Source organism: Netta rufina (genome assembly GCF_964035555.1).
Source record: "Netta rufina genome assembly, chromosome: 1".
Taxonomy (NCBI): Eukaryota; Metazoa; Chordata; class Aves; order Anseriformes; family Anatidae; genus Netta; species Netta rufina.
Genome location: NC_140123.1, coordinates 200,377,988 through 200,405,169, shown reverse-complemented (window position 1 = coordinate 200,405,169; position 27,182 = coordinate 200,377,988). Strand labels below are relative to the sequence as shown.

The following is a 27,182-nucleotide window of genomic DNA, read 5'->3' as shown; positions in this document are numbered from 1 at the left end:
CAAACTGGGATGTGGTTGACTGGGGACACCAGTAAGACACAGAAAGGAACACACACCGCTAATCTTTATTTCTTTTTAATAACCCGGCAGAGAGATGCAGCCAGTCTGAGCTGCAAGCAGCAGCCTCTCACTTCAGAAAACAAACCGCTGCGTTTACCAGTTGGGCACTGCTTTGACCCAGTAAACATGCCACTGAGGAAAGCAATCCCAAAACTTAGGATAATTAGCAATAATTAACGAGCGCCGGAGCTTCCTCGCCTCAAGGGGCGGGCGGCGAGGGGCAGCCGTGAGGCGCCGCCGCCTCAGCCCGGCCGCCAGCGCGACCTGAAGAGGCTTCGCTCCCCTTCCCCTGGCTCCTGAGAGAGGAGGAGGAGAAAAAGGAGGAGAAGGAGGAGAAGGAGGAGGAGCGGCTGCCGCCATGCCAGCAGGGAGGAGCCCTGCGCCCGGCCTCACGTCACGGCGGCGGCTGAGGGAGGGCGAGCGGCGGTGACAGCGGCTGAGGCAGCGCCGGCCCCGCCGCCGCCATGGGCAGTGAGTAGCGGGGCTGGGGGCGGCCGTGGGGATCCTCCTCGCTGTCCCCCCTGAGGGGAGAACATGGCCCGGGGGGGTCAGGGCAGGACGAAGGGGGGCGTCGGTAGCACCTACCGACAGGGCGAGGGTGGTCGGAGATTTTTTTAGGGTGGGTTTTTATGCCCCCCCCCCCCGGCGCGCCGTGGGGCGTGAAGCCAGGCTGTGGGATGAGCGGTGAGGGGGGTGAAGGAGAAGCGTGGCCCAGCCGGGAACGTGAGCGTAAATCACGGGATTTCGACCCAAAAAGCTGCCTAACCTCGCTCCGCAGTGTAACGAGTGCGGTTTGGTGGAAGGGGAGCCCGCTGGTGGGTTTTGGTGGAGATCCAAAATGCGTGTGTATGGGGGGGGGGCTGGCGATACCCTGCAGGTTTTGGCAGGGAAATTGCCCACCTTTGTACATTCTGGATTTATTTTTTATTTTTTTATTTATTTTCTTTTTCCAGAAGGAGAGCTCAAACTGTTGAGCTTTTCTGTGTTTTTAAAGGAGAAGTTGTGAGCAGAGATGGACCAAAAGTTAAAGGAAAATCCCACAAAGTTCTGGTCAGAATAGGTGTTGCAGTGATTTAAGTTACAATTTCTAAAAATATTTGAGTGATTTTTTTCTTTTCTCTCACCTACATGCACATGTAAACCACAAGGTACTGGTCTCTGGGTAGGGACTCTTTAGCATCCTTTGCTGCTGTGTTTAACAGGCACAGACCAATACACGTATTCCATTTATATATATATATGGAATATATTCCATTTATTTTGAAATAGAATATAATTTAGTTCGCTTCTTGTGCTATATCCAGTGTTACTTCTCCCCTCAGATGATTAGAGGAGTAGAGGATGGGCCAAATCTGTGTTAAAAAAGGACTCTCTTCCACATATTTACCCATTTTTCAACAGCTTCAAGAAAAGGGAATTATTTTTCAGACATTGAATTAGAGTGCGTGTTGATGAAATAATTGCCTTATAAATTGTTCTCACTCTTTTTTTTTTTTCTTTCCCTCTTGTTCTTTTTTCGGTGTGTTTTTCTGTACCAGTTAAATTCCTGGAAGTTATTAAGCCCTTCTGTGCAGTTTTACCTGAAATCCAGAAGCCGGAAAGAAAGGTGAGTGCCACATCATGTTTTTATTTGTATTGGTTCATAGATAAGACTGTTGTGCCATTCGAGTCCACACTACAATACTAACACAGACAGTGGGCCCTAAAGTAGGACAGGTTCTTTGGAGGAGAGGAAATCCATGTTAAGGTGAAAGATTAACAGAATGATAAAATCTTAACTGCCTTCTGATAAGTCGTTCCACTTGGTAATTGTATTAACTCATTTTGTTTCATGTCTTATCTCTAGACTAACTTTATTACTTTCAGCTCCCTATGATGGGATCTACGTTAATATACCAAGCCAGAGTTTTGAAGCTTTTTTTCCTGTGGATAACACTGTTGGTATTGGCTTTAAGTCCTGGTGACACTTCTAGGCTTTGAGTTGGCTAAGGTATTACTTTTAAAAGGCCTGTGCTGGAATTCAGGAACCTTGTATTTAGTACTTCCTTTTCTACAAAACAAAATGTTTCCTACTCCAATAGCCATTTCCCTTTGATGAGGTGGGAAAGTGATCTGTGATAAAGTTCACATAATTGCTCCCTGTTCACCTACTGGATGTGACACTTCTCTTTGTTTTGAAACTAATAAACTGAGTTCCATTACAGCTCATCTACCTATTCCCATAGCCCTAAAACCCACTTCTCTGCCTATTTTCTAGATCAAAATTAATTTCTGCAGATCAGAAGGATCAGAAAGAATGGCCCTGTCAAAAAAAAAATGTTTTTTTTTACTTCTCATACTCAAACACTCAGGTATTGCCTAGGTGACAAAGGTTCTAATTAGAGCAGCAAATTGATGGGATGTTCATGCCAGTGAATGTTAGGTAAGTTAAATGTTGATTTTCATTTTTAAAAGAAAATACATAGCTGCAAGTATGATACCATCACGGAGAATCCTCTTACACTGATGAGAGATTCCTGAGGCTTAGGACTGGATGAAGAGATGTTGGTTCCCTTCACCATAGCTGAATATGCTGGATTGGATGGAAATGATGTGATAAAAACTGCCAATTATCCCCCTTTGGGACTGATTTTTAGGAAGATTGGGATTTACTCCATCTCTTCACCCTGTCTGTCATTCCTTGCTGATTCCCAACATCTTTCCCTCTCAGGACAGGCCTCCAAACAAGTGATATCAATCAGATAAAGGCATCTTTAGAGCAGGAGTTTCCAGATCCAGACCTTGTGCTCAGATCAGGATGCAACTGCTTTGCGTAGAATGTATGAGTGCTTTGTTTCTGCAGCAGTGAACCTTTGTGCAGTCTTGTGCAGGTTTAGGACGTATCTTTGATGGGTTGGTTATATCTGTGTGTCCCATTTTTTCTAACGAAGTAGATGAGAAGAGGAAGCTAAGATAAATCTACAGATACTGCAGTTTCTGTAAAGCTCAGCAACAGTTGTGATTTTTCTCTTGGCTGCTTTCTCCTACCCTTCTCTGTGCCAGAGAGGAAGAGAGACTTTATTTGTCCATGTCCTCCATCAGCTGATGAAGGATGCCCAGGGAGGTGCTGAAATTCCTGTCCTTGCTGCTTGGGTCACTTTGTCTCTTTCACTATCTAGGTTACTGTCTAGGCAATGACTCTCAGTTGCCAGCTTTGTACAGATTTGAAGTGAAAAATATACTTGGGAACGTCGTTCCTAGACTGAAGAGTCATTTGAGCATTTTACATTATGTTCCTTGCTCGTGTCTAGTCTGTTAAGTGGCCTAGGTCACTCTGTATAACTCTTAATTCTTTTTTATTTATTTTTTGCTTGCGACCTCTTACGGGCAAACATAATTAGCAATGGTTTTAGTGGATTGGTTAAGGCCAGGACAAGAAATGAAGATTCAAAAAAAAAAAAAAATACGCCCTCTTCTCTTAGCTTGTATTGATTGTCCAGTGAAGATGAAGTTTTGATTCAGATGTGCTCCCGTTGAACTATTTTTCCATTATTTTTGAGGCGGGAAGTGGGCTGTTGCTGTCACTGGGGAGTGTTGCTTTTGTTGTTAGGCCAAGCTGGTTACCAGAAGCAAGTGCTGCTTTTTGTAGTTAGTAGCATTTGTTCGTATTACCCTGATATGCACAGATTTTTTTCAAAGATGTAGAACACAGTGTTCAGAACACCAAGATGATGATGCTCAAGTCCCTTTATTTTCACAGGTTGTAAGTGAGAAAAATGTCGAAGGAATAAAATGTCCAGTTGAATCTGATCAGATGATGAAATGTACTCTTTTTGTGCTTGTTATCATTTGTGGCTGGAATATTTTGGTACCAGTTGGTATTTTGCTGTTCTTGGCATGCAGATTCAGATGCGTTCTTTTTCTTTTCTCTCTCTTTTTTTTTTTTTTTTTTTCTTTTTGAATCACAGAGGCTGTTCCTTGTGAATGAACTGTGATTTGAATCTTGCAGAATTTCTCTAATGCTCATGTTCACCATAGTTAAAGTGAGAGCCCGGGCAGTTACACAGCTTAAGAGACTGATACCCCAGAAGCTAAGTTTGGGCTGCAGAGATAGTGCTGCTCGTTTTTCTTGTTTTAAAAGTCTGTACTTAAAAGCTAAAGTATAAAATTCAAACAGCACTTAGTAAAGTGGGTCAGCGCTGCATAAAATCTAACACAAGACACTGGATTTATTTGCTGCTGTCACTATTTTTCTTTTTTTAACTTTGTACTGTGTGTATTTTTAGCATCTGGCCTCTTTTAGCAATGAGTCTGGATCAGTAAATACATTAAATTACTGGAATTATTTTGCTTCAAAGTAAGTGCATGTCTTCACTTACAAAGATACGGATTATTTCTGAGTTTTTGTTTGAGAAGCTGCACGGCTGCCTCAGTCTGTAGCTTCTTGTTTGTGGGTGCGCAGGGCCTATAAAACTAGGCACTAATCCTTTCTCTTGTTACTTCTCTACAGGCAGATTCAGTGGTTGGAGGCAGAAATCTCTTACTTCTGCTGTGTCTGTCTCGTATGTTAGTTCATGTCTCGTTTTAGTAGCTGCTGTGCTCTTGTCTGCAGAGAACACACTTCTCCCAGGGTTTGCAGTCCGTGGAGGAGAGGTGGGGATTTGAACATAACGCTGCATCTCAGCTCTCTCCTGGTCTCTGCAAATGCTTTCTTTCTCTCTCAGGCTTTGAGAAAAACTCTGGTTCAAATGGAAACCTTGTGATTCTTCTCTTCTTGCTCCTGGCAGTAGTTACAGTGTTCTGCCTCAAAGTTGTGGCCATGAGAATCTCCTCAATATGTTAGTGACCAATGATCATTAATCTGACAATCTTTTAAAATTATACCTAATCTGCATGGATAGAAACAGTTCAGAGGGGAAAAAGATCCTTTAAAGTCGCGTTGTACTCTGTGTCTGTGATCGCAATGGTTAATTTAAGCTTCCTGTGACACCTTCTGACGAGCTGCCTTCTGAATGGTTTGAATTCCTGTCCAAAACTAATGGTTCTTCTGGTTTTTAATCACTTAACTCTCAGCTTTACAAAACTGTGCCTCCAATCTGTTGAAGCCTAGAGATAAAATCACTGTGGATAAGTTTTTTTTTTTTTTTTTTTTTTTTTTTTTTTTAATTAATCTTTCATGTTTGTTCTGGTATGTTCGTGTTTTTAGCCATGCTGCTGCTTTTCTGTAAATACCCCCTGTATTAGGATACTATATATAAAACATGTTCGGCTCACCAAATACCAGGCACACTGTCTGCCAGATCCCATATAAGCTTTCTTTGACTACACAGAAGCCCGTGACTGTCTCTAAAAACTCTGAAATCATATTAAAAATAATTTCTGATGAGAAATGACGCCATCTGGCTCAACGTCTTCACATCTAACTCTGAATGATGATCAGCACTGATGTGGTGGTGGAGTGAAAATTCTGACTACAACAAGTACAATAATCTCTGTCCCCAATCTGTTCTGCAGATCCAGTTCAGAGAGAAGGTGTTATGGACAGCTATCACACTCTTCATTTTCTTAGTATGCTGCCAGGTAGGTGTTGATATTTTCTGCGTTTCAGAAAGGAGATATTCTGTGTGTAGAATGCTAAAAATGTGAGCCGTTCTCTGTTCAGGTTGACCTGTCAGTTTCAGTTCTGTCTTTTTGTGGTTAAGTATTTAAAGTTCATTTAAATGAATAAGACTATTTCAGAAATAGTCTTTATTATTCATTTCTATGAAGCTAATGCTTTCTATTTAATCTGAAATACTTTTTAAAAGTGAAATGTCCTATGCAATACTGATACTGGCTACAGGGTAAACAGCAGAGATAATTATTCATTGAGTAACCTAAGCAGCAAGTTTATGAATCCTTTACTGTTTGTTCATAGCTAAATTTAAATTTTAGCAGTAACAAGTTTGAAAATGAAACAGGAGTGACTGTTCAAAAGGAATCAGGTAAAAACAAACTAATGAGTTGTAAAGATTGCAGGGAAATGTTTTTCTGAGGTGTTTCAGTTGACATTTAGAACTTGAGTTTTTGAATATATTGTTGAAGATGTTAGCTAACCTCCCTCCCCCAGGGTCTTTGTAAACATTTACATGATTCTTAATATTTATAAATGCAGGAGTTCTTAGAAACCTGCACTAGGGTTATGAACAGATAGCTTTGTTTGTTAAAGAATACATATTGCAGAAAATCCATGCATTACTTGATTTATTTTATTTTTTAGAACTTTTAGGCCTCTTAGATCATTTAGAATGAACCAGATATCTTCAGGCCTAGAATTTTTAGGTTATACTTTATTTATTTATTATCTTGAACTTGCCTATCCCGGTCAGGCTCTGTAGCAGTAGTTTATAACTTGGATGTTTACAACACTGAAGGGCTGTTGAAAGGCTAAACCCCAGCTCTCATACCTATCTACTTTTTGGGTGGACTAGGCAGGAAGGATACTGGAGATAGAAGAATATGTAGTTTATCTGTGCTTCCTAGCTGCTAAATAGATACGTAATTAAGATTTTTTTCTATAAACTTGGCTAACTTTGACAGTTTCATATAGGGTATTTTAAAAACATATTCCCAGCTGTAGAATTTGAATATTTAAACTTGATGGAGGAGGATATTTATGTTGTAATTTACGCTTGATCTTTAATTTGTACTGAAAATAAATTTTGTTTAGGGCTGTTTAAAAAATAATAACAAAAACCAGCAACGACCTTCCTTTCTTCTGTATTCTCAAAGAAGTTTGACTACAGTGTGTTCCATTGTTTTGCTGAAAGAAGAAATGGAATATCACGTAGTTTTTTTCCCCCTCCATTTTGTTAATCATTCATGGTATCTAACCTATTTATCTTATTATTATTTTTTTCCCCTTTCCCTGCTCCACCTGGGCTGTAGTACTCCATAACTGCCTAAGACAGCCATTTGCATCTTCACCTTTACTAATCTAGCTTATGTGCACTGACATTTTTTTTCTAGGGAGTTCTGTTTTTTTTTTCCTGCAGAAGGGGTCTTAGGTTCCATAGCATAGTCCTCTGAGTCATACCCCAGTTAGAGGATTAAAATAGATGGTCTCAGGATCTCTGTTATTGTACATTCTGGTTTAATTGAAGAAAAAAAAAAAAAGAAATATATTAAAGAGTGTAAGAGTTGAGTCATTACAAGTTCAGATTCTTGGGTTAATGGAAGCTTTCTTTGTATATGTGTTTAATGCTGCTGTGTGCTCTGACAGATACCGTTGTTTGGAATCATGTCATCAGATTCTGCAGATCCTTTCTATTGGATGCGAGTCATTCTTGCGTCAAACAGGGGTTAGTAGATTATTTCTTTTCTCTGTTTTTTTTTTTTTTTTTGTCGGTATAAACAGACTGGGGAAGAAAATGGGTGGATGTTAAATTTCGTAGAACCCAGATGTTGAGTGGAAACACTTTGTAAGGTTCTTCACACAGAATAACTGACTGATACCTGAGACATACATCTTAGGAATGGGGTCCCCTCTGCTGTGTAAATGAGATTCATTTTGACTCCCAACTTTTGGGATGATTCTGTTTCAAAGCCTTTTCCTGATAAAAGTATGGAACACCAAGTCTTTCCCCCTGCAGGTAAGAAAGAAAAGACCTTATGCGTGCAAATCAGTTTTGCCTCGTAACGCCTTGGGTGATTATAAATCATTATGGGTGATTTGATAGGCTGGAAAGCTAAGGGCAGAGATGATTAAGCTTATAGTTTAGTAAACCCAAAGTAATTTATTGTAGAATAGACAAACTAAGCCCAAACAAATACATAAAAGATTTAAACTAATGTGAGAAATCTAAAATGTAGGACCTGGCAAGTGTGACTACAAATGAGGTCGCTACCCAAACAGAATGATAACTGGCTGAGAAAGGACTAGAGAGACTGTGAAGGCAACAAAAACAGGAGTGGGAAAGTTAATTTTCACTTAAGTCAACTGACTAGATGTCTTTGGAGGATGCGAGGTAAAAGGCTAAAGGTTTTGACATCCTAATTTTCCCAAATCGTTATTAAGATCTTGATCTCTAATAAAAAAGGTGATAAGGTGTGGAGAGGCACTTTTTTCTCTTAGTGTAAAAGAGAAGGGGCAACCCGTGGTATTTTTAAGCAACATGCTACAACAATTAGTAGCAGAAGTTGCCAGAGCAAATTCCTAATATATGCATGGGAAAAGAGAAATAGAGCTTGATACATCCCCTAGAGAAAGGGCCCTTTTCAGAGGTGGGATGTGAGAATGGATGAGCTTCTAGTCTGATCAGCTATGAATATACTGTTCCTACTTCCTTTGACCTTCCTCCTGACCTTACAGACCATGCATCCCCTGTCACTGATTCTTATTGAGACTTTGCAAGTCTCTAGTAGCTAAACACTTTTTTTCATTAATAATTTTCTGGTAGTTTTATGATGGAACGCTACCGTGCTACAAGCAAGAGCAGAATTGCACTTAAATATACAGAATTATGAAAAATTGTGAGCTGATTGATTCTCCTTTTAATCTCTCCGGTGGATATTATGACAATGTCAGAAAAAACATGCTTTATTTATATGCTTTCACTGTTCGTGTAAAATATAGTTCAGAAGTAATTTTGTCTGGCTTAATTCAATATTAAACTCGTAAAGTTTGTCCTTATCCAAACTTTTTTTCTCCTTAGATTTAACGTTCTAGTTTGAGAAATGTGGGAAGATTCAGCACTTGGTAGTTTGTTTCTTAATTTTCATCCAGGTTTTCAGCTTTACTATTTTTTTTTTTTTAATAAACTTTCAGCATTTTCATACTGGCGAAGATTTTCTGGTATGAACTGAAGGATAAATTAAATTTCAAAAATGGTTTCTTTGTAATACTCTTGTTCTAAAAAGGTGATATGGAAGATGTTTCTTGAATAGGCAAGAGAGTACATTTTACAGGCAAAAGGTGGGTTATTTTCCTGAGTTTAATTGCTTTGAGTATCTTCAGTTCTGCTCCCATAGCACAAAGTAATATAATTCCAGCAGATATCAGTAGTTAAACAAGACCTTGCTGAGAATATATCTGAATTCAAGTACATGGTGGTAGGTCAGTTATTGTGTGTGCGGCACTGAGGGTGTAAGCAATGTTACGATGCCTCAGTTTTTATTACACCAAACGAAGTCGCTGGGGGGAAAACAGGCAGGTTTTCTGGAACGTAAACCTGTATGTTGCAGAATTAGTGTTTTACAAAGTTGTATTTTCCTGTTTGAGTTGTCTGGAGTTGAATGTTGATTCCTTGCACCAGTAGGTGAGGTGGCAGCATGGAACATCGTAATGATGTGTTTGTTCTTTTAAGAACTGGTTTAGTCCTAAACTTCTGTGCTCTTAACTAGAGTTAGTAGATCTGAGAGTGCTGTTGTCGGGCTGTACAGATCTGCATCATCTTTCTTGTTGTCTTCCCAATTAAACTTCTGCAAAAAGTGACATTTGAAGCAGTGACTGAATAAACAACCAAGGAGAAGATGGTTTCTGGTGAAAGGTTCCTTGATATGACATATCAGAAAGCTAGTTCTGTAACCTGCTAAGCTTCAGTCTGGACCTGTAGCATTCACATGGTTTCATAAAGATATTTAAGGTGAAAAGCTGCATAGGTTTGTCATGCTGCCTTCAAACTTGCAGATTTTTAACACAGCACCCTTCTTCTGTGGAAAGATGACGGTCTTTGTTTTGGTTATGTCTGTACTGGAATATACATTTGAAGGATTATGAAACATTCCCTATAGGTCAGACGTCTTTCAACAGGCCTAATATATATAAATGAATAATCCTTTAGGAGAGGTGTTTAAATTGTAATATAATTGTTTTTTCTTCCTGGTCAGGTACGCTGATGGAGTTGGGTATCTCCCCGATTGTGACATCTGGTTTGATCATGCAGCTGTTAGCTGGAGCAAAAATCATCGAAGTTGGTGATACGCCAAAGGACAGAGCCTTGTTCAATGGGGCTCAGAAATGTGAGTGCTGCTCCGATTAAAATTAATGAACATCATTTTATTTGGAAAGCAGTCTGCTGAACTGATACTAGATGTGAGATTTCTTCAGTAGGTCAATACAGGAGATTATTTTTTTTAAAGGATTTGCTTTCTTTCCTGTTCTAGTATTTGGGATGATTATTACCATCGGGCAAGCCATCGTCTATGTTATGACTGGGATGTATGGAGATCCTGCTGAAATGGGTGCTGGGATTTGTCTTCTTATTATAATTCAGGTTTGTAATGAGCTATTTGGTGTGTAACTTAAACTGGTTAGATGCAGTATGGCTGGAAGAAAAAATCTTTCAATGTCTGTCTGCCTTTTATTTATTTTTAATACCAGGAAGCATCATCCTTCATATCTGCTGTCTGTATATGAGAAATTCCTATATCTTCCATCAAGGGGGAGAAAGTCAGGATAATTAATATCATAAATGTTTCGGATAAGGAGTGGCTGCTTGATTCCAAACATAGAAATTACTAGACTTTGAAAGCAGCAGCTGCTGTGCAGTACCACAGAGGAGTAAAGATTCAACTTTCACTATCCTTTAGAGCAAATCAGTAGATTCTCAGACTTAAATACTTTATTGAAGAAAAAATTTCTGAGTAGTCCGTTTGCTTGCGTCAATGTTGAAAAGTCACAGAGATTATTGCCAGGTGAGATGTGCAGGTGTGTACGTGAGAGGGCAGAAATACTGCATGAATGGTATTTAGGTTAAAAAAACCCTTAAAGATCACTTTCCAGCATGATGAAAATAACAGAAGCAAGTAATTAATATGTAATTCCTAACTTGATTTATTCTTGTTTCTGCTCAGTTTTGTTTCTTTTCCCACAGCTGTTTGTTGCTGGCTTGATTGTGCTGCTGTTAGACGAGTTGCTACAGAAAGGCTACGGGTTGGGGTCCGGTATTTCCCTATTTATTGCTACCAATATTTGTGAAACCATTGTCTGGAAGGCTTTTAGTCCCACTACCATCAACACTGGCAGAGGTATGGGTGCTATTACAACTAGCTATATATCCGCTGAAACACATTATACTATATATATACTTTATCAGCTGTAGCTTCTAAAATAGTCAAACATTGAAGATAAGAATGTTATCTGACTTGCAAGAAGATTAATTACCTGCAAGTTTTATTTTCCTGATTAGAATCCCACTAGTTAAGATGGGAGCTGTAGCCCCTTGACTGAAGATTTTAGATTTCCAAATTGCAATAACCTTGTTTTAGCGTAATTTAGTCTGTAGAAATAGACAAGAGATTAAATTCTTTATGTTCAGGGGAGATGTTTTTGATCCAACTGTTGTTTGTGGCTATAGGTTACTGTTACAGTTATTGCCTCCAAATTACTTAAAGCTTGTTTGAGTCTTCAGAGACTGCCATCTGTTTGTTCCTCAGCCAATATCTGGTTGTCCAGAGACTCTGGAAATACCAAGTCAGGATACATCCTGTGTTTGCATCAGGAAGTTAATTAGATTAATGAAATCTAGTTAATTATCTGAAATTCTGAGCCAGGATTTTAGTTAGCTCTCATTTTCACCAGACTTCCAGTATTTCTCTCTGCCGTGGTTTATTACTGCTTTTCTAAAGCTATTTTTTTCTCCTCTTTTATTATTTCTTCTTTCCAATCCTCATCCTACCCCCAGGAAAGAAAGAAAAAAGAAGAAAAAAAAGATTCTTTTGTGTGATACTTTTTTTTTTTTTTTTAAACCAAGAATAATCTTGCTTATTCTCTCTTCTGTGAATTAGAACACTGTATTGTGATACATTTCTTGTAACAGGATTTATGTCCTATTGAATCTGATTTTAGACATATCACTTTTAAAATTCCCTGAGGAAAGCTGTGAAGATTTTTAAAAATCTGTTTTAAATGTACAGTTCAAAACTTCTTTTGTTTTTTTGCTTTTTGTAGGAACGGAGTTTGAGGGTGCTGTGATTGCTTTATTTCACCTTCTGGCTACGCGAACTGACAAAGTCCGTGCTTTGCGGGAGGCTTTTTACAGACAGAATCTGCCCAATCTCATGAATTTGATTGCTACAGTATTTGTGTTTGCTGTTGTCATATATTTTCAGGTAAAATAAGAAATTTCTCATAGTCGCTCTGTGAAACTGCATAGGTTGAAGTGCTTGGACTCCAGAGAGTGCAGTTGCTGGGGGGAAAAAAAAAAAAGCAAAACGACAATAACTGAGTTATCTTAGCTTTGAGTAAGGAATTCTTTTTATTTGAATAGCGATACTTCAGTACTGTACCGTGCCTCTGTGACAGTGCAGCTGTTAAATTTTATACCTGTACGCAGGCAGTGATGTGATTTCACATTCTGTTGGATGCCATACAGCCTATTAGAGTACTTGTGCAGTGCTTGTATCATACAAGAAATGCGCATGATATTCATACTTGAGGTAAAAAGTAATGCTTTTGGCCACAGCTAGAGAACCTTGCTTCTTTGGGGCGTGCATGATACAGATTTGTTCAGGAAATGACTGTGTAATTAATAGATAGCTTATTGCGTCGTGTTCTCCCCTGCACTCCCACTTCCCCAAGATTTTCTTGAAATACTTAGCTGTTTATTTTTAAACATGAGTATTTGCTAAAATGGATACTAAAGTAGACCCCTAGGGTTTTTTTGGTTTGGTTTGGTTTTGTGGTGTGTCCAAAACGTGATGTTTTTCAAGCTGTTGAGAGTGAGTGCTGGCAAAAAAACCCTTGAATTCTGTGGTTTTCAAGTTAATGTGGCTTTTTGGGGCCTACTGAGATAGGAGCCCACCCCAGAAAAGAGAGGTCTGGGCTTGCAAATGTAAGTCTCCTGGTACTCACCAATTAAGTTAAAAGCCATTAAAGGGTTTTATCAAACCATATTTTATAAAGTAAGTGTGTTTTAGAGGAATGTTACTTAGCATTGGAGAGAGAATGTTTATATAAAAAGAATGTAACGCGACCAAGCAGTAACACTTACAAATCCCTAAAATCTGTAATGCAGGCTGCAGCTGAAAGCCTTTGGGCTTTACTGTCCTCGAGTTTGCACTCCTTGTTTATCTAGCAGATATCTTCAGGGATAGCTTTTAGGCACACTAGGAATAATTTTTATCTTAGAAATAAACTTGATGCATTTGTATTCTTTCTTTCAGGGCTTTCGTGTTGATTTACCTATCAAGTCTGCACGGTATCGTGGACAGTACAGCAGCTACCCTATCAAGCTCTTTTATACCTCCAACATTCCCATCATTCTGCAGTCTGCCTTAGTTTCGAACCTCTATGTTATTTCCCAGATGTTGTCTGTTCGTTTTAGTGGCAACTTCTTGGTGAACTTATTAGGACAGTGGGCAGTAAGTATTTTATCACTTAAAATAATTATTATATATAAATATATATCTATATTACTTCATGGTGAGATTTGGATATTTAACCAGCAGAAAACTGGAATGCTTATTTCCTAACATTTGTAGGGAAAAGCTGTTTTAAACTTAGAAGAGGAATTCCTCTGTAAACACAGGATAGGAAGGTGAGGTCTGGGAGAACTAATTGCTTCTTTTCTTCCCCTCTCACAGGATGTCAGTGGCGGTGGCCCTGCTCGTTCTTACCCTGTTGGTGGCCTGTGCTACTACTTGTCCCCTCCAGAATCCATGGGTGCAATATTTGAGGATCCCGTCCATGTCATAGTTTATATAATTTTTATGTTGGGATCCTGTGCGTTCTTCTCCAAGACTTGGATTGAGGTGTCTGGTTCATCGGCAAAAGACGTAGGTGTTCTGCTAAACGTGCCTAATGATTGTATTTTCAAACACTGCCTCTAATTTAGAACCGACCAGCTCCTAACTGATCGGTTATTGCTCTGACTAAACACCAGATGACTGTGAAATGCTGCAGCAGGTTCATAAAACCATGTTTCCGCAGGTTGCCAAGCAACTCAAAGAGCAGCAAATGGTGATGAGAGGCCACAGGGACACTTCAATGGTTCACGAGCTTAACAGGTGAGGAAGTGCTGACCTCCAGCTGTGCTGCTCTGCTGGGTGGGCACAAGTGCTGGGGAAGCGTCAGCTAGAGCAGATATGCTTGGAAAAATCTGGGATTGTTTCCAGTACAAATGTCAAGATCCTTCCCAGTCAGCTGTCACAGTAATGCAAAAGATGTATACAGCAGTAGGTGAGAGATTAACCCGTAGCGTCTTTTGTGTAAGCAGAGTAAGGAGGGAATTTGGGTTGAATCTCTTCTATGTTTTTTAAAAGGGAGAAACCTTGATTTTCCCAGGTGTTTAATTTACCATTTCTGAACTAAGATGATGCTACAGAAGTGGTACTTGATGCAGTAAGCGAAGCGTGCAGGTGTGGATTGCAAGGCGGGTTCCTCCCTGCATGTTTAAGTCCTTGGTTTCAGTCCTGTGGAGGTTACAAAGTATTCATATAATGAGAAAAAGTTACCCTGTTAACTAAAAAGCTTTGCCAGTGGTCAATTACTTATGCAGCTTTCCTGTCAATGAATATTTATTTTAGTTCCTACGCTGTGCAAATATGATTTAGAAGATCGTAAGATGTAATGGCAGAGTTGCAATTGCAATGCTAAACTTGTCCCTAAATATTCTTGTTGTTTTTTTTTTTTAGTAGGAGATGTTTTGCTAGAACCCCTGTAGGAAAACATGTCATGATAAATCCTTTCCTTTGTTCCAGATACATCCCGACAGCAGCTGCGTTTGGTGGGTTGTGCATCGGCGCCCTTTCGGTTTTAGCTGACTTCCTAGGAGCCATTGGGTCGGGCACTGGCATTCTGCTTGCAGTCACCATTATTTATCAGTACTTTGAAATATTTGTAAAAGAACAAGCTGAAGTTGGAGGAGTAGGCGCGTTATTTTTCTAGATGTCCAAACATTTCATGGTTTGTGTGAAAGGGAAAGTATTTTGACAACATGCGTCACTTAGTCCAATAATGCTCTTTTCTTTTTACTTGTTTTAAAGTGCTCCCTGTCCCGTTACCGTAACGGGCATCGAGCCACGCCTGTGTGCAGCATCAGTACCAGCTGCCTTAAGAATAAAGTTTACATTATCTCGTTTAAGTATATCTAGTGTTGCCTGTAATGCTGGAAACCAATTCATCTACCTTGCTGTTGAAACACTACAGTGAGATGGCAAAATGTATCAGCTCGATGTTGGTAAACATTTTTGCACAGTATTAAAATGTTAAATTTATTTCCCAGTCCTTAATAGGAAAAAAAAAGATCTCCATTCAGATTGCCACGTGTCAGTATTCTTAATGAAATTGGTTTGTAGCCTGTATTTTACATTAATTTTTATACTTTTTTAACTTGCATTTCCCCATCACTGACCTCAGCACTCCTTATTCCTTTGCGGTGTCTCCACCCAGGCACCTTTCCTTTAGCTCTAAGGGTGGGCGAGCAAATGTTTTTACCAGAGACTGATACTCATCTCACCTGTGCACTGGTTTGGTGGTGGATTTGCTGCATCACAAGGACCAGGGCACTGCTGTTTCTTGCCCTGGGTTTCCCGTGAGACAGCGGGGTAGCTGCTGTCACGCTGGCAAGTCAGCCCGGTAGAGTTTTGTTTGAAACATGTACTTGTGAAAACTGTGCCACTGAAACTTCATGTCCACTTTGCTTTCGTGAGTCTAAAGAGCAAGGCCTGGTTCCTAAAGCAGTGTTCATAGAAGGGAAAGGGGGGGGGGGAACGTGGAGTTCCTGCTGAAAATTTATTTATGTTGTCGCCCTTTGCAGCGGCAATGTAACAAGTGTAAACGTTAGACAATAAACTTATTTAATTAAGCTCTCTCCTGTCTCTTTTCTGTGCAAGATACATAATTCATGTGCAGTTCTTAGTAATTTCCAACAGGCTTTGTTAGGGAGGTAGGTCTGTAAGGCCTCCTTTTTTTTTTTTTCCTGTTTACCCTTTTTCTTCTCTAGAATATAATAAAGGATGCTGAAAAAAAAATCTTAATCACTTTTTTTTTCCCCCTTTGATTTTCCATTTTGATTTCTTTTGTCTTTCACACTTGTACGTAACTTTGTGGAGTTGTTTTGGAAGGTAGAACCTTAAGGAAGGTTTCTACTTCATTTCTAAGTTAGGAAAGTCTTCCTTATTTCTGCATGCTCATCCAAATGTGTTTCAGAGGCAAGACTGATATCATCATAGGCTTATGATGACTTTTAGGCCCTAATCTTTAAGTTGTGGTGGTTGTTTAGATAATTAGAAGCAGGTGACTGTGCACTGAAGAGGTGTTTTTTGGCAGATTTACCTAGAAGTGATTAGCTTGAAATAAACTGTCACCTCCTTATGCAGATGCATGAGGGAATTGGAGAAAGCACAGCCTAGCAGATCTCAGGGTGTGTCTGGAAGCCAAACATTAAGCAGCGCTACTTATTGGGGCCAAACACTGTTTTAGTTTGCACCAGCTGATATTTTGTTACTGTCATCAGAGTCTGTATTTTCTTAATTAAACAGTGCCTGGATCAAATTAACCAATTTTCTCTTTCCACGTAGTTTGATTAGGGCTGGAAGTAGGAATCTGAGCTTCAGGTCTAAATCATAAAAGTGCCTGAAACTGTCTTTCAAACGCTGTCATTGGAGTGTGCACGGTGTGTCCTTGTGCAGCTGCTGCTGCTCCTAGTGCAGAAAATCACCTATGGTTATTTAAATGGTGCTGCCTGTGCATGTGGACGGGGGTTCGAATGGGTGTTGCCACCACACCAACTATAGTTAAGCATCTTCCTTCCCCTGAGATATAGAGTTGAACATGAAATGAAGCAAGACATTTTGAAAATTAAACAGCGTTTTTATTATGATTATTCTCTAAAGGTTTGATCGATTAAGCAGTTAGGAAAAATACTTCTTGTCAGTTACATAATTCCAGATAAAAATATCAGGATTATTCCAACAAACATTTTTTTTTCGATTCTGGACATAAAGTAAAGGGCCTTTATTACAAGAACAGGTATGTTCTAAGCCATCTAGACTGGACAATTTTCAACTACATTTGTTGTTGTGGAATTTTAGAACTTCATGAAAGGAACTTGGAGCGGTTTCTCTGTTGCACGCTTCAGGGCCAGTGCATAAGTATAAACCCTGGCATCCACTGCAATGTGCTCTTCTGCTACTAGCTCTGGGAGAGGGGAAAAAAATGAGATGCCGTTAAGACTTTCCATCTCCATAAATCTCCAAGTTAATTACTAAAATGAAGATGTGCTTAGGCAGATGATAGGACAAGGGAGATGGCTTTAAACTAAAAGAAGAGAGGTTTAGGTTAGCTACAAGGAGGAAATTCTTCACTCAGAGGGCGGTGAGGCCCTGGCCCAGGCTGCCCAGAGGAGCTGTGGCTGCCCCATCCCTGGCAGTGCCCAAGGCCAGGCTGGATGGGGCTTTGGGCAGCCTGGGCTGCTGGGAGGTGTCCCTGCCCATGGCAGGGGGTGGCACTGGGGGGGCTTTGAGGTCCTTTCTGACCCAAACCATTCTGGGATTCTAACTACAGCATTCTAGAATTAAATTCTTCAGGCTAATGCCTAAGACTCTCAGTAATTCTGTCATATGGCCACGTCTCCTGCAGGTTTTTTTTAAGATACAGAACTGTGGGATGAGAAATGTCAGGGAGAGTTATGAGAAGAGATACTACGGGTTTCTTGAAGCTCATATTAGTGCTTTTAATGTGTCAGAAAGCTCTTACCATCAATTCTTTGCAGTAAGTCATTCTTCGGAAGTGAAATAACTTCCACGTATTCTAGGAGAGAAAATGTTAAACACCTCTAAATCAATGGACAGTAGAGGAAGTCTGTCTCAGTGTTCTATTTCCTAAGGCGTACAGGAGGAAACAAACTGGCTTAATGCTCATCACCACCTAGCAGTTGTGAACCTTTGAGTATCATAAAAAGGCTCATTATATAAGGGAAGGCAGTGACTGGGGTCATTAAAAACAGATTTGGCTAAACAAAGGTGGGAAAAAGGTGGTAGCTATGGAGGGTGAGAACCTCTCAAAAGGAGACTTACCCCCTTCTGAGAAGGGAAAAATATCATATTGTTGAAGTGGACTCCTGTCTGACCTAACTGGTACAGAAAGGGATTTTAGATGCATTTGAAGAGCAAAACGGCACGCTACCTAAAGAATAAAGGTTTGCTAGTGGTTAATTTGTATTGGCTTACACCTGCCCAGCGTGTCTAAATTAGTTGCATTTGGGGGGTACTTGAATTAATTATAGCTGTTGTGGATTCACTAATTTGTATTTCTTGAGATACCAGTGCAATGCTTGAATGCAACTGATGTGATAACAGCCCACCGGAATTTTCATGTCTAGGCAGAGTCAGTCTCATGTATGTTTGATTAGGGTCAGCAGATTAACCAAGTCCAAACAAAAAACATAAACTGACACTTTCTAAGTAAAACACAGAAAGATCACACTTGACCTTAAATGTCACTGGGAGCACATTATGTAACATACCTCCATCATCTGTAAGAAACAAAACAAAAAAGCAAGTTAAGGGTTTTGAAATATATTAAAGTTCACAACTAAAAAAGCAGTTATGATACCTGACTGTGAATGACACCATACTTACTTCCAGATCAAGCCACAGCTAAGGAAAATTGAAGTTCACAAGTGCTTATGGCACTCACTGAAGTTTACCACCTGAATTTCTCATTTTGGGTATGCCAGTACCTGACACCTAACAGCTATGAGTTTAGCAAACAAACATGGTTCTGCTCCTCTAGACTACAGCATGGGATTTGAAAGATTTATTTACAGTCTAAACCAGCAGGGAGGGAAGAGAAGAACACAGTGGTAGGTGTAGTTCCTATGAAGTTTTGTTATCGTGTAAGAATTCCTATATAAATGGTAGAAAACTCACCAAGTTTCTGCTTAGGTCTTGTATTCTCAGCCTCATCTCCATTAATGGTGACGCTCACAATGTGCGTTGTGCTGTTTGACAAACCTGGGTCCAAGCAGAGAGCTGCAGACAAGCAAACAGGTTCATTTTTCAAAAGCAGAGGTCAGGCACCTTGCCATTATACAAAAACTTCCCCAGCATGCAGTTATACCCAATCAAGAGTCAAGTTTTAATTATACCAACATTTACTTGAAACCACACATAAGTTGCATCACTAAGTCACAGATTTTGTGTGAAGTCACTTATTTAATAGCAAAGTTTTCCCGTATAGATGTCAGCCTTACTTTAGTCCTGTATGTTTAACAGGAGTCCAGCAACTGACTCACCAAGGACCAAAGTCTCAATGGTACAGCCATGTACTCTGCTAATCTGTGTAGATTTTTCTGGATAGGTATTTCCCTTTGGTTTAAAGTATGTTGTATTTATCAGAAAGAATTAGCTTTGGGTGGGAAAGAAAAAGAAAAAAGCACTGACCTGGAGTACATTCAACGACTTCCCCCTTGTACCCCGTTTCTTCCTCCAACTCCCGCAATGCAGCACTTTCTGCAGTCTCGTTTTCCTCAATGAGGCCTGCAAGATAAATAATTATACAAGAACAACTTCAAAATTAGCACGCGTGTACCCACAACATCCATTCTGAGATCTAATGCGGCTTTACTAATGAGGTGAAACATCCTCATCACCCCATTTTACAGAGGAAGAAACTAAGGCATTAGGGAGGGTTCCAGTTCCTGGATTTATCTCTGCTGCTGCCCGTATCTCCAGCTGATTCTCTCCAGCCTCACGCCACCTTCCCAAAAGATGGCGTTAATATTCTCAGGAGGGAAAGAAGCCAAATGTTGTGGCTGTTAAAGAGTGGAGGGAAATGCAATATTGTCCCACCAGACTCCTTTTTCGAAATGTCTCTCATCTGCTAAAATAAACGATGCTCATTTTGTATTCTTCGTTACCAAATATTCTTATTTTAGTAGCACACTGAGCTACAGAGACCACCGTGGATTTCTCAGAGCAATTTCATTACAACTGAAACCCCAAGGACATCTAGACATGCTTGACTATCAGCTTTATGTGACCTGTCTTAATGTTTCAACCACTTACCTGCAGGAAATTCTAAGCAGTAGCTGTTAATTGGAGGCCTGAACTGTTTCACCAGGACAATGCAATCGTAGTGGAGAGTTCTCTGTAGTACAGCTATCACCGCTACACCTACAGGCAGCAACAGAAAACAGAAGCACAAAATATCTGAGCATAACAAAGTGAGTAGTTAGTGCTGGATCCAAAAAAGAACCTACAGACTAACACTGTGCATTAAAACAACAAACATTTGGATGCCTGCTCTGCAATCCTGAACTACCTTATACCATGCATGATGAGAGGTAAAAGCCCCAAATGCAATCTCCAAAATACCCCAACAAATGATAGAGACATGTTCCAAGCAAGACTGAGCGTCAGCCCACCCGTAGCTTGGTGGGTGCTCACACCTGCAGACAGTTGGGATGCCAAAGTATGGAACCTACGCTCCTTTCGTGGCTGAATTGTGTCCCTCTTTTGCCTGAAGAGTGTCGAATCCCTAGTTCCTAACAGCAAACCCAGTTCATCAGCCTGTGAGCTGCTCTGCATCACGGCATACCTCACTGAAATTGTCCCATTGTTACAAAGGGAATATAATTATCTTGGGAAAACACTGCCACCAGTCAGTTCCTGATTCTTCAGCTCTCGAGCTGGGATCTCGCCAGAGCACACTTGCTCAGTGGTCTGGCGTATCCTGGGAGCCCTGCAGAGCTATTTGTGCATTCAGAACCATACTGTCTCGCAGTCTGCTCTGTGAGTTTATCAGAAATTTCACAAAAGCTACAAACAATCAAAGTCTTACATCATCTTACCATCGGCTGAAACTCCCTTTTTCCTGCCAGCACGCTTTACGGTTTCCCAAGTTCTGTTCAGCACAGAGAAAAGAACAAATTGATGCATTAAAAGGAACAATATCCATTTCTTTTAGGTTGTCTCCTACCATTGCTTTCATTTAGAAGCAAAATATGCCATCATTCAGTGAGGCTCTGTAGGAAAGCAGCTGGCCTTAGGCATCCCCCTCTCTTGTTTTGGCTCCATAAGATGTCTGAGGTATAATTTTGTTTTGCCTACCTAAAGGAGAGAGCAAATAGGTACCTACTGATTGCTTGGAGTCACTAAAAACAAGGGAAAGGCATAAATGATTGTCACGGAACACACAAGTCATATAAAAGTCATCATGGAAAAAAGAAAAATAAAACAATTTATGCATTAAACCTGCCAGATTTTGTTAGCTTTGAAAAAAGACTATCTGCATTCTATCTTTTATCTTGCTTTTGCATACCATTAATAATTTAAGTTATTGTGAACTCTCAGCTCAGTTTCTTGAGCAAAAGAAGCCTGTAGGCAAGGAAGACCAAAACTTCCCTCTTGATATAAGCAATGAAATGAACAAAATCCAAAAACCCATCAGCAATAATAATCCATTCACAAAAGCTCCAATCTTTGCTGTTTCTTAAAAAGATACTTTGCTGATGAACAGGGAGAAAGCAAAATTTATGGAATCTAATACGTGAACGGGGGGAGGAGGAGGAATAAAGCTGTGTCACATCTAGATAAATGTGGCAAAACTAAAACATACAAAAGAATTGGACAGGTGTTACAATATACAAGAGGATGGTAACTTGTCAGTAGTATGAAGGTCCTGCACCTCCAACAGGGAAAAAGGAGCCCTTAGTGAGGAACCAGAAAAGTCAAAGGACGAACTCACTGATCATCACAGCTTATCTGCACTGCTACAACTTCCTTCTGCCTAGCATCTTTATGAGGAGGTGGAAATGCAAGGTAAAGCAAGGCCTAATGCACCCCAAAAGATTTAGGAGCCAAATTTGATCCCACATGCTAGCTAAAGAAGGATTTTTTTCTCTGAACAGTGCAAAACTATGAAGACATTGCACAATAGATTGTCTTTTGTTGAGTAATAGGTTTGTAGTGCTCCTATTCTCTCTAGCCTGTGGCTCGTCCATATAACTGGGAACATGATAGGAATCCAAAAAGATTCCAGGAAGGCAATTACCTGGTTTTTCCATTGGGATCAGTATAAGTTGTTTCCTCAAGCTTCAACCATTTTCTTTCTACAATTACCTAAAAAAAAAAAAAAAAGATTCTTTGTTAAATAAATTATAAGATTAATCTCAAATATATTTGGGTTTGGGGGGAGAGACAATACAACTTCATCTGAAATACTTTTGAAACAAAATCTCATTATCAGAATATACACAGGAACACTTAATGACTTCCTGTAGCTGGTAGGGAAAAAAACATTTATGCCATGTTCTTGGATTGGAATAGAAAATAAGCCTGGTAAATTCCTTTAACTTGACTTTCATAACCAAGCTGCAATGAATTCATTAGGATTTAATTTAGGGAAAAGTCCCATCCCCTTCATCTTCTGAGAAGAACTTTGCAAAGGTCAAGTTTCTGCTTAAAATGAGGATCTTGTCTGCATAGAATTTAGCTATACTGGAGCTTTGAGAGGCCATTTATCAGAAAGCATGCCCTAACAGCTATACATGAAATAGCTAAGGTAAGACTGAAAACCAAACTATTTTGAAACTTTTTTTGGCCTTTATTATGGCCTCGAGTCACTGTTGTCTTCTGTAACTGAGAGCCCTTTTCAGATGCATGCATACCTGACCTTTTAGGATTTCTGAGAGCTACTGATTGAGTGCTCAGCATTATTAGAGCTTGTCTGTTCTGAGTGAAATGATTTTTTTTTTGCCCTGTGATGTTTTCTTATCTTTTATGTAATTCCTTTAAAATGGGAAAATGTTTGTTAAGCTTTCAGCTTATATTTTTTTAGCATATCTTGTATTCTAAGCCTTACTAATTGTATAGGCAGACAAAAAGCTTGCCTCCAGAATTTTGTAACAAGTTGGCCATAGGTCTCACCACAGAGATCGTGAATAATCGGCAAGATGAACAAATTGCTTTCTATTGTCCAATGAGACATACTGCTGAGTGCAATGTGGGCTGTACAAGAAAGGGGAAAAGAGGCTCTGAAAAAATTCCAAAACATGAAATTGTAGCAAAGAATGAAGTTCCAGAGGCTATTCATGGAACAAGCAAGTTACAATCCTCCAGTGCAGGACAAAGAGCAAATAGGACGTGAGTAGCCATGTGAATTGTGAACTTAAGCTGAGAGATTGACCAACTAAACCAACAAATATGTAGAAATGAACTGTAGTATGTGACACAGCTAAAACCAGAGTACAGAAGCACAAAATAGCTTCGGCTGGATGCAGAATGGAAACTGGAAGTGACACAGGTGTCCAGTAAAGTATAATGGAGCTGAGTAAACTCACAAAGACCTTAATCTGTGTTCTTCAGAACAATTATTTGGATATTGACATATCAATAACACTTCTGTGGTTGTAAATACGGCCATACATACATGGAGAGAGTTTTGGCATTTGTTTTGGAAAGCATATTTCCAGGTAGTAGGAACTGAAGAGGAGAGCTATGTACTCTCAAAAGGGCTTTCTAATGGATTCGTGGTCATGAAACCAGCAGGAAGTTTATGATATCTGCTACAAGAAATAATTCCACCTGGTATCATTCAGATATATTTTAAATAGCTTTGCATTCGGTCCTAGGTCACTGCAGAATGAGAATACAGGAAGACCTAAAAGAGATGAACATCACGTCCCACTGGTTGTCCAAGGAGAAGAACCTACATGCTTCAGTTGAAGAAACAAGCACAGCCAAATGTTTGTGTTAATGAATTTTTTAAATGCTGCAGAGAACACAAAGGGCTAGGCTATCGGTTGTCGTTTGTTGCAGCATTCAACAGAACTGGCAGATCACTACCACTGTTGCCAAGTTATTGTTTGCTGAGCAGAAATGGTAAAATGGATGAAAAACAGGAAAACATCAGGTGCCAGGAATCTAGAGGAAAAAGAAATCACTACTCTGTAAGAGATTTGACCTATACAAACTCCAAAAAGACAACAGAAGGACAAAATACAGATTTTAGGCATACAAAACGGTGCCAAACAAAGTGTCTTCTTTTTCATCCGGTATTCTTAAGTACAGCTTTTGGCCTCTACTGTAATTAAAAAGTACTCTAGGCCAAGGAGCATAAATATCTACAATGGAAGTGAGGTGAAAGCCTTGCTGCTAATTGCCTACAGGGTGAGAAAACTGAAAGCTGCCAGGTTTCCTTGAAAGTAAAATAAAGTTTTATTGTCACCCACCTTGTCAGGTGCACAACTAAAATCTCTTGGAAGTTGGCTTAGAAACATAATTCTTGCCTTGCAGAACATCTTACTTGGGGCCCAATGGCACTTTTCAGGGCGTGTTCTACTAACCATACTCAGTTTTAGAACGAGCAATTTTTATGACTTGATCTATTACTTTGCTGGGCAAATACCAGATGTTTTTGCTCACAGTAGCCTGACTGGGGGTTCCCAGAAGCAGGAAGAAGAAAGTAAGATCAGCAGCTACATTCATGGAAGAAGATTCTCCAACATCAAGCCACACAGGTGCTGAAGGCCAAAACACTTTCAAGGTAAGGGTGACTGGCAGACACATGGTACACATTCTCCTCATTTATGCCCAGAAAATGACTGAAAAGGCTAAATTGCTCAGAAGATGCAAGAACTAGTTAAAAATTTCTGACACTGAAGAGCGCAATATTACAAAGGAGAAAACCTAAGAGGTATGACGAAGAAAAAGAACATAAAATTCAAGTATTACCTGGAAAACAAAACACCACCACCACCAACAACAAAAAAGCACACCATGTTCTAAGGTCTAATAAAACTCGTAGTTTCAATTAAGGTGAAAATGCTCCTAAAAAGCATCCAGAAGTGCCTCAGAATTCCATTCTGAAGACCTGATATTTTCTGATTCTGTAAAGATAAAATGCAACTACAGTGTTTTTGACAAATCTTACTGCCTCCTTACTAGCACCTTTAGAACAGCGATCACCTAAATTCAAATCCCTCCAGAAAACATCAGAGAAGGTCAAATCCTAAACGTTAAGGCAACTCTTAGAGGTTCATCTTCAAGGAACAGACAACGTTTTCACAATCTACCCATTTCTAAAGTCTCTGAGAGAAATCCATGTTATTTCTTAATATTAAAAACAGCCTGAACAGACAGTACAACAAACAGCTATAAAATTAGGAAAAGAAGCAGAAGCTTAAAAAAACTGAGCACTGGTTTCTCTCCCTCTCCTTGCTAATTTGTAAGATTGTTTCACAAAAAGAAGTACATATTCCTCATCCACGTCACCTTCTTTAAACTCTTTGACCATCAGGAAGAAGTGCTCTGCCTGAACAGATTTTACAAACCTACAGCATCTGTAATATTTCTTATTCTGCACCCGCAAACATTCTGACCTGTCTCAGCTAGTTGTTATTTAGCAATAAAACGTGTCAAAACGAAACATGCTATACCTCTTCTTTAAGGACGAATTGCCTAGCAGTTTTCGGAACTTCTGCGGATGTCTCAGTTGCCATTTTCAGGAATGTCAGGCTTTTCCCCTCCTGTGCAAAGTCCAGACTACTATGAAACAAAGTCAATATTTGCTTTCAGAGTAAAGTTAAAAGGTTCATTGCTGCATTCTAAATTAACAAATCAAGCTTGCCAGAGAAAGTTAACAGCATGTGATGGCAAGTACAATTCACATTTTCAGCTCCACCTGATGTTTTCGAAGGAAGTCTGGGTCAAATCCCAGACTTACGTAGTTGGTAACAGTCCTATCAACTGTGGAGTAGCTGTGCTGGCTGAAGGTACCCTCCTTACCCGTTCAAAGGTCAGGCACACACAGAAGCAAAGTTAATCCATTTAGCAGAATTGTTTCATCCTGCTCAGTGAAGTGTCAGGGCAGCATTGGCACAACAAGTCTAAGCACTCCACTGTCAAAGTGGAAAAAAAACTTACACCAGAAGGACTTCAGGAGTAAAAGTTGCACATTGTTGAGAAAGGATCAGAACCAGAACCTACATACATCACAGATACGTACATAAATGACTCAATTCTTCCCCAAAAAACTCCAAGGTCAAAAAGTCACCCATGTGTTGCAAGTCGAGATGGCACGTGGAGTTAGCGTGATCCAAGCACGTCAGTCTCCCTTACTAGGAACGGCGTGGTCAACACCATGCAAAAGGCAGCGGGATGTGCCCAAAGCAAGGCTCTGCCTCAGCCCTGTCTCACTGCTGAGGTGTGCAGGCACTTCCTGCACAGAAACTGTTATTCCAGGGAAGCTCATCTTTGATATTATGTTGCCGTACTGAAGTCCTGAAAATTATTTTGAAGTAAAAAGAGCGCCAAGAGGCAACTCAGTTTAGATGCCAGGAGAAACAAAGTATCTCGGAGATCTCTGTTATTCTCAAGAGTTCATTTAAGGTTGTAATCTTTCCATGAAGTCAACAGGAACCTTTCCCTTGACTCCAACTATAGTTTAATAAGGATTCTCTAGCAACAAACACTATCTTCTGTGAGTGCTCACCTCTGTCACACCCAATTTTAGCACTTTCATTCTTACTTTATCCTTCTGTGATAAAATCTACAGCACGTTTGTGAAACATACACGAGCATGGAGCTCTATCAGCTTTCTAACATATAAGATTTGTATTTAATTTCACGAGGTAGTTCAGAGAACTAGACATTACAAGCTATGTCTGGTTATCAGAAGGATTACAACTAATGTACATAAATCCATTTCCTCAGGAAGTACAAAGGACAGGCTCCTTCTTAAATCTTAAGACAGTCTTGTTGGATGAAGTACACTGTAGTGGTTGTCAAAGTTTCAATTTGTCTTTGTCTTCAATTTGTCAACTTGCAAAGGAACTCTCACTTACTAAATCCAGTTCTGTCATTTCAAAAATACATTATATACATATATATATATATATATATAAATCCTAAAATTACATTATATTATCCTTTCTAAAGGCAATGATGCTTCATCTTAAAATTATGTAGTTTTATTGCCTACATTACCACTACTATGAAAAACTGTTCTAGGACCTTACTTGCTTATGTTACGTTTATCCCAAATTAGTTCAGTTAGTGTTACCCATTTGTTCTGAAGCCAACTCAAATCCTCCTCACTTAGGATTTAAGAGATGTGACTGGCAAACAGTCACAGTATCTTGCTGTGAGTCTAACATACAATATTAAGCTTTCCACCAAACTCATGCAAAAGAATCACAGCCCAGCATACTGGTTTGAAA

General features: G+C 39.6%; 2 protein-coding genes across 2 annotated transcripts in view; one reads left to right on the top strand and one right to left on the bottom strand.

Annotated features, from left to right (window-relative positions):
* Positions 1-429: 429 nt before the first annotated feature.
* On the top strand, positions 430-15,702 carry SEC61A2 (SEC61 translocon subunit alpha 2). Its single transcript, XM_084292900.1, has 12 exons — positions 430-531; positions 1,599-1,666; positions 5,554-5,619; positions 7,301-7,379; positions 9,907-10,038; positions 10,183-10,292; positions 10,893-11,046; positions 11,969-12,129; positions 13,183-13,380; positions 13,603-13,794; positions 13,949-14,025; positions 14,719-15,702. The coding sequence occupies exons 1-12, from the start codon at positions 525-527 to the stop codon at positions 14,903-14,905; spliced, it is 1,431 nt and encodes a 476-aa protein (XP_084149026.1). The 5' UTR covers positions 430-524; the 3' UTR covers positions 14,906-15,702.
* A 1,128-nt stretch (positions 15,703-16,830) lies between these two features.
* NUDT5 (nudix hydrolase 5) overlaps positions 16,831-27,182 on the bottom strand; it is a 12,412-nt gene continuing 2,060 nt past the window's right edge. The window contains exons 2-9 of the mRNA XM_084293185.1: positions 25,401-25,509; positions 22,016-22,083; positions 20,814-20,866; positions 20,029-20,136; positions 19,405-19,500; positions 18,892-18,993; positions 17,717-17,770; positions 16,831-17,158 (exon numbers count right to left, since the gene is read on the bottom strand). Coding sequence (XP_084149311.1) covers positions 17,049-17,158; positions 17,717-17,770; positions 18,892-18,993; positions 19,405-19,500; positions 20,029-20,136; positions 20,814-20,866; positions 22,016-22,083; positions 25,401-25,463 — 654 coding nt within the window. The 5' untranslated portion in view covers positions 25,464-25,509 and the 3' untranslated portion in view covers positions 16,831-17,048. The remainder of the gene's footprint in view (positions 17,159-17,716; positions 17,771-18,891; positions 18,994-19,404; positions 19,501-20,028; positions 20,137-20,813; positions 20,867-22,015; positions 22,084-25,400; positions 25,510-27,182) is intronic.

Excerpts from the sequence above, each read along its gene's own strand:
- SEC61A2 (XM_084292900.1), top strand. Across the intron at positions 1,667-5,553 it reads TCCAGAAGCCGGAAAGAAAG|ATCCAGTTCAGAGAGAAGGT; the intron begins GTGAGTGCCACA and ends TCTGTTCTGCAG. Across the intron at positions 5,620-7,300 it reads TTTTCTTAGTATGCTGCCAG|ATACCGTTGTTTGGAATCAT; the intron begins GTAGGTGTTGAT and ends GTGCTCTGACAG.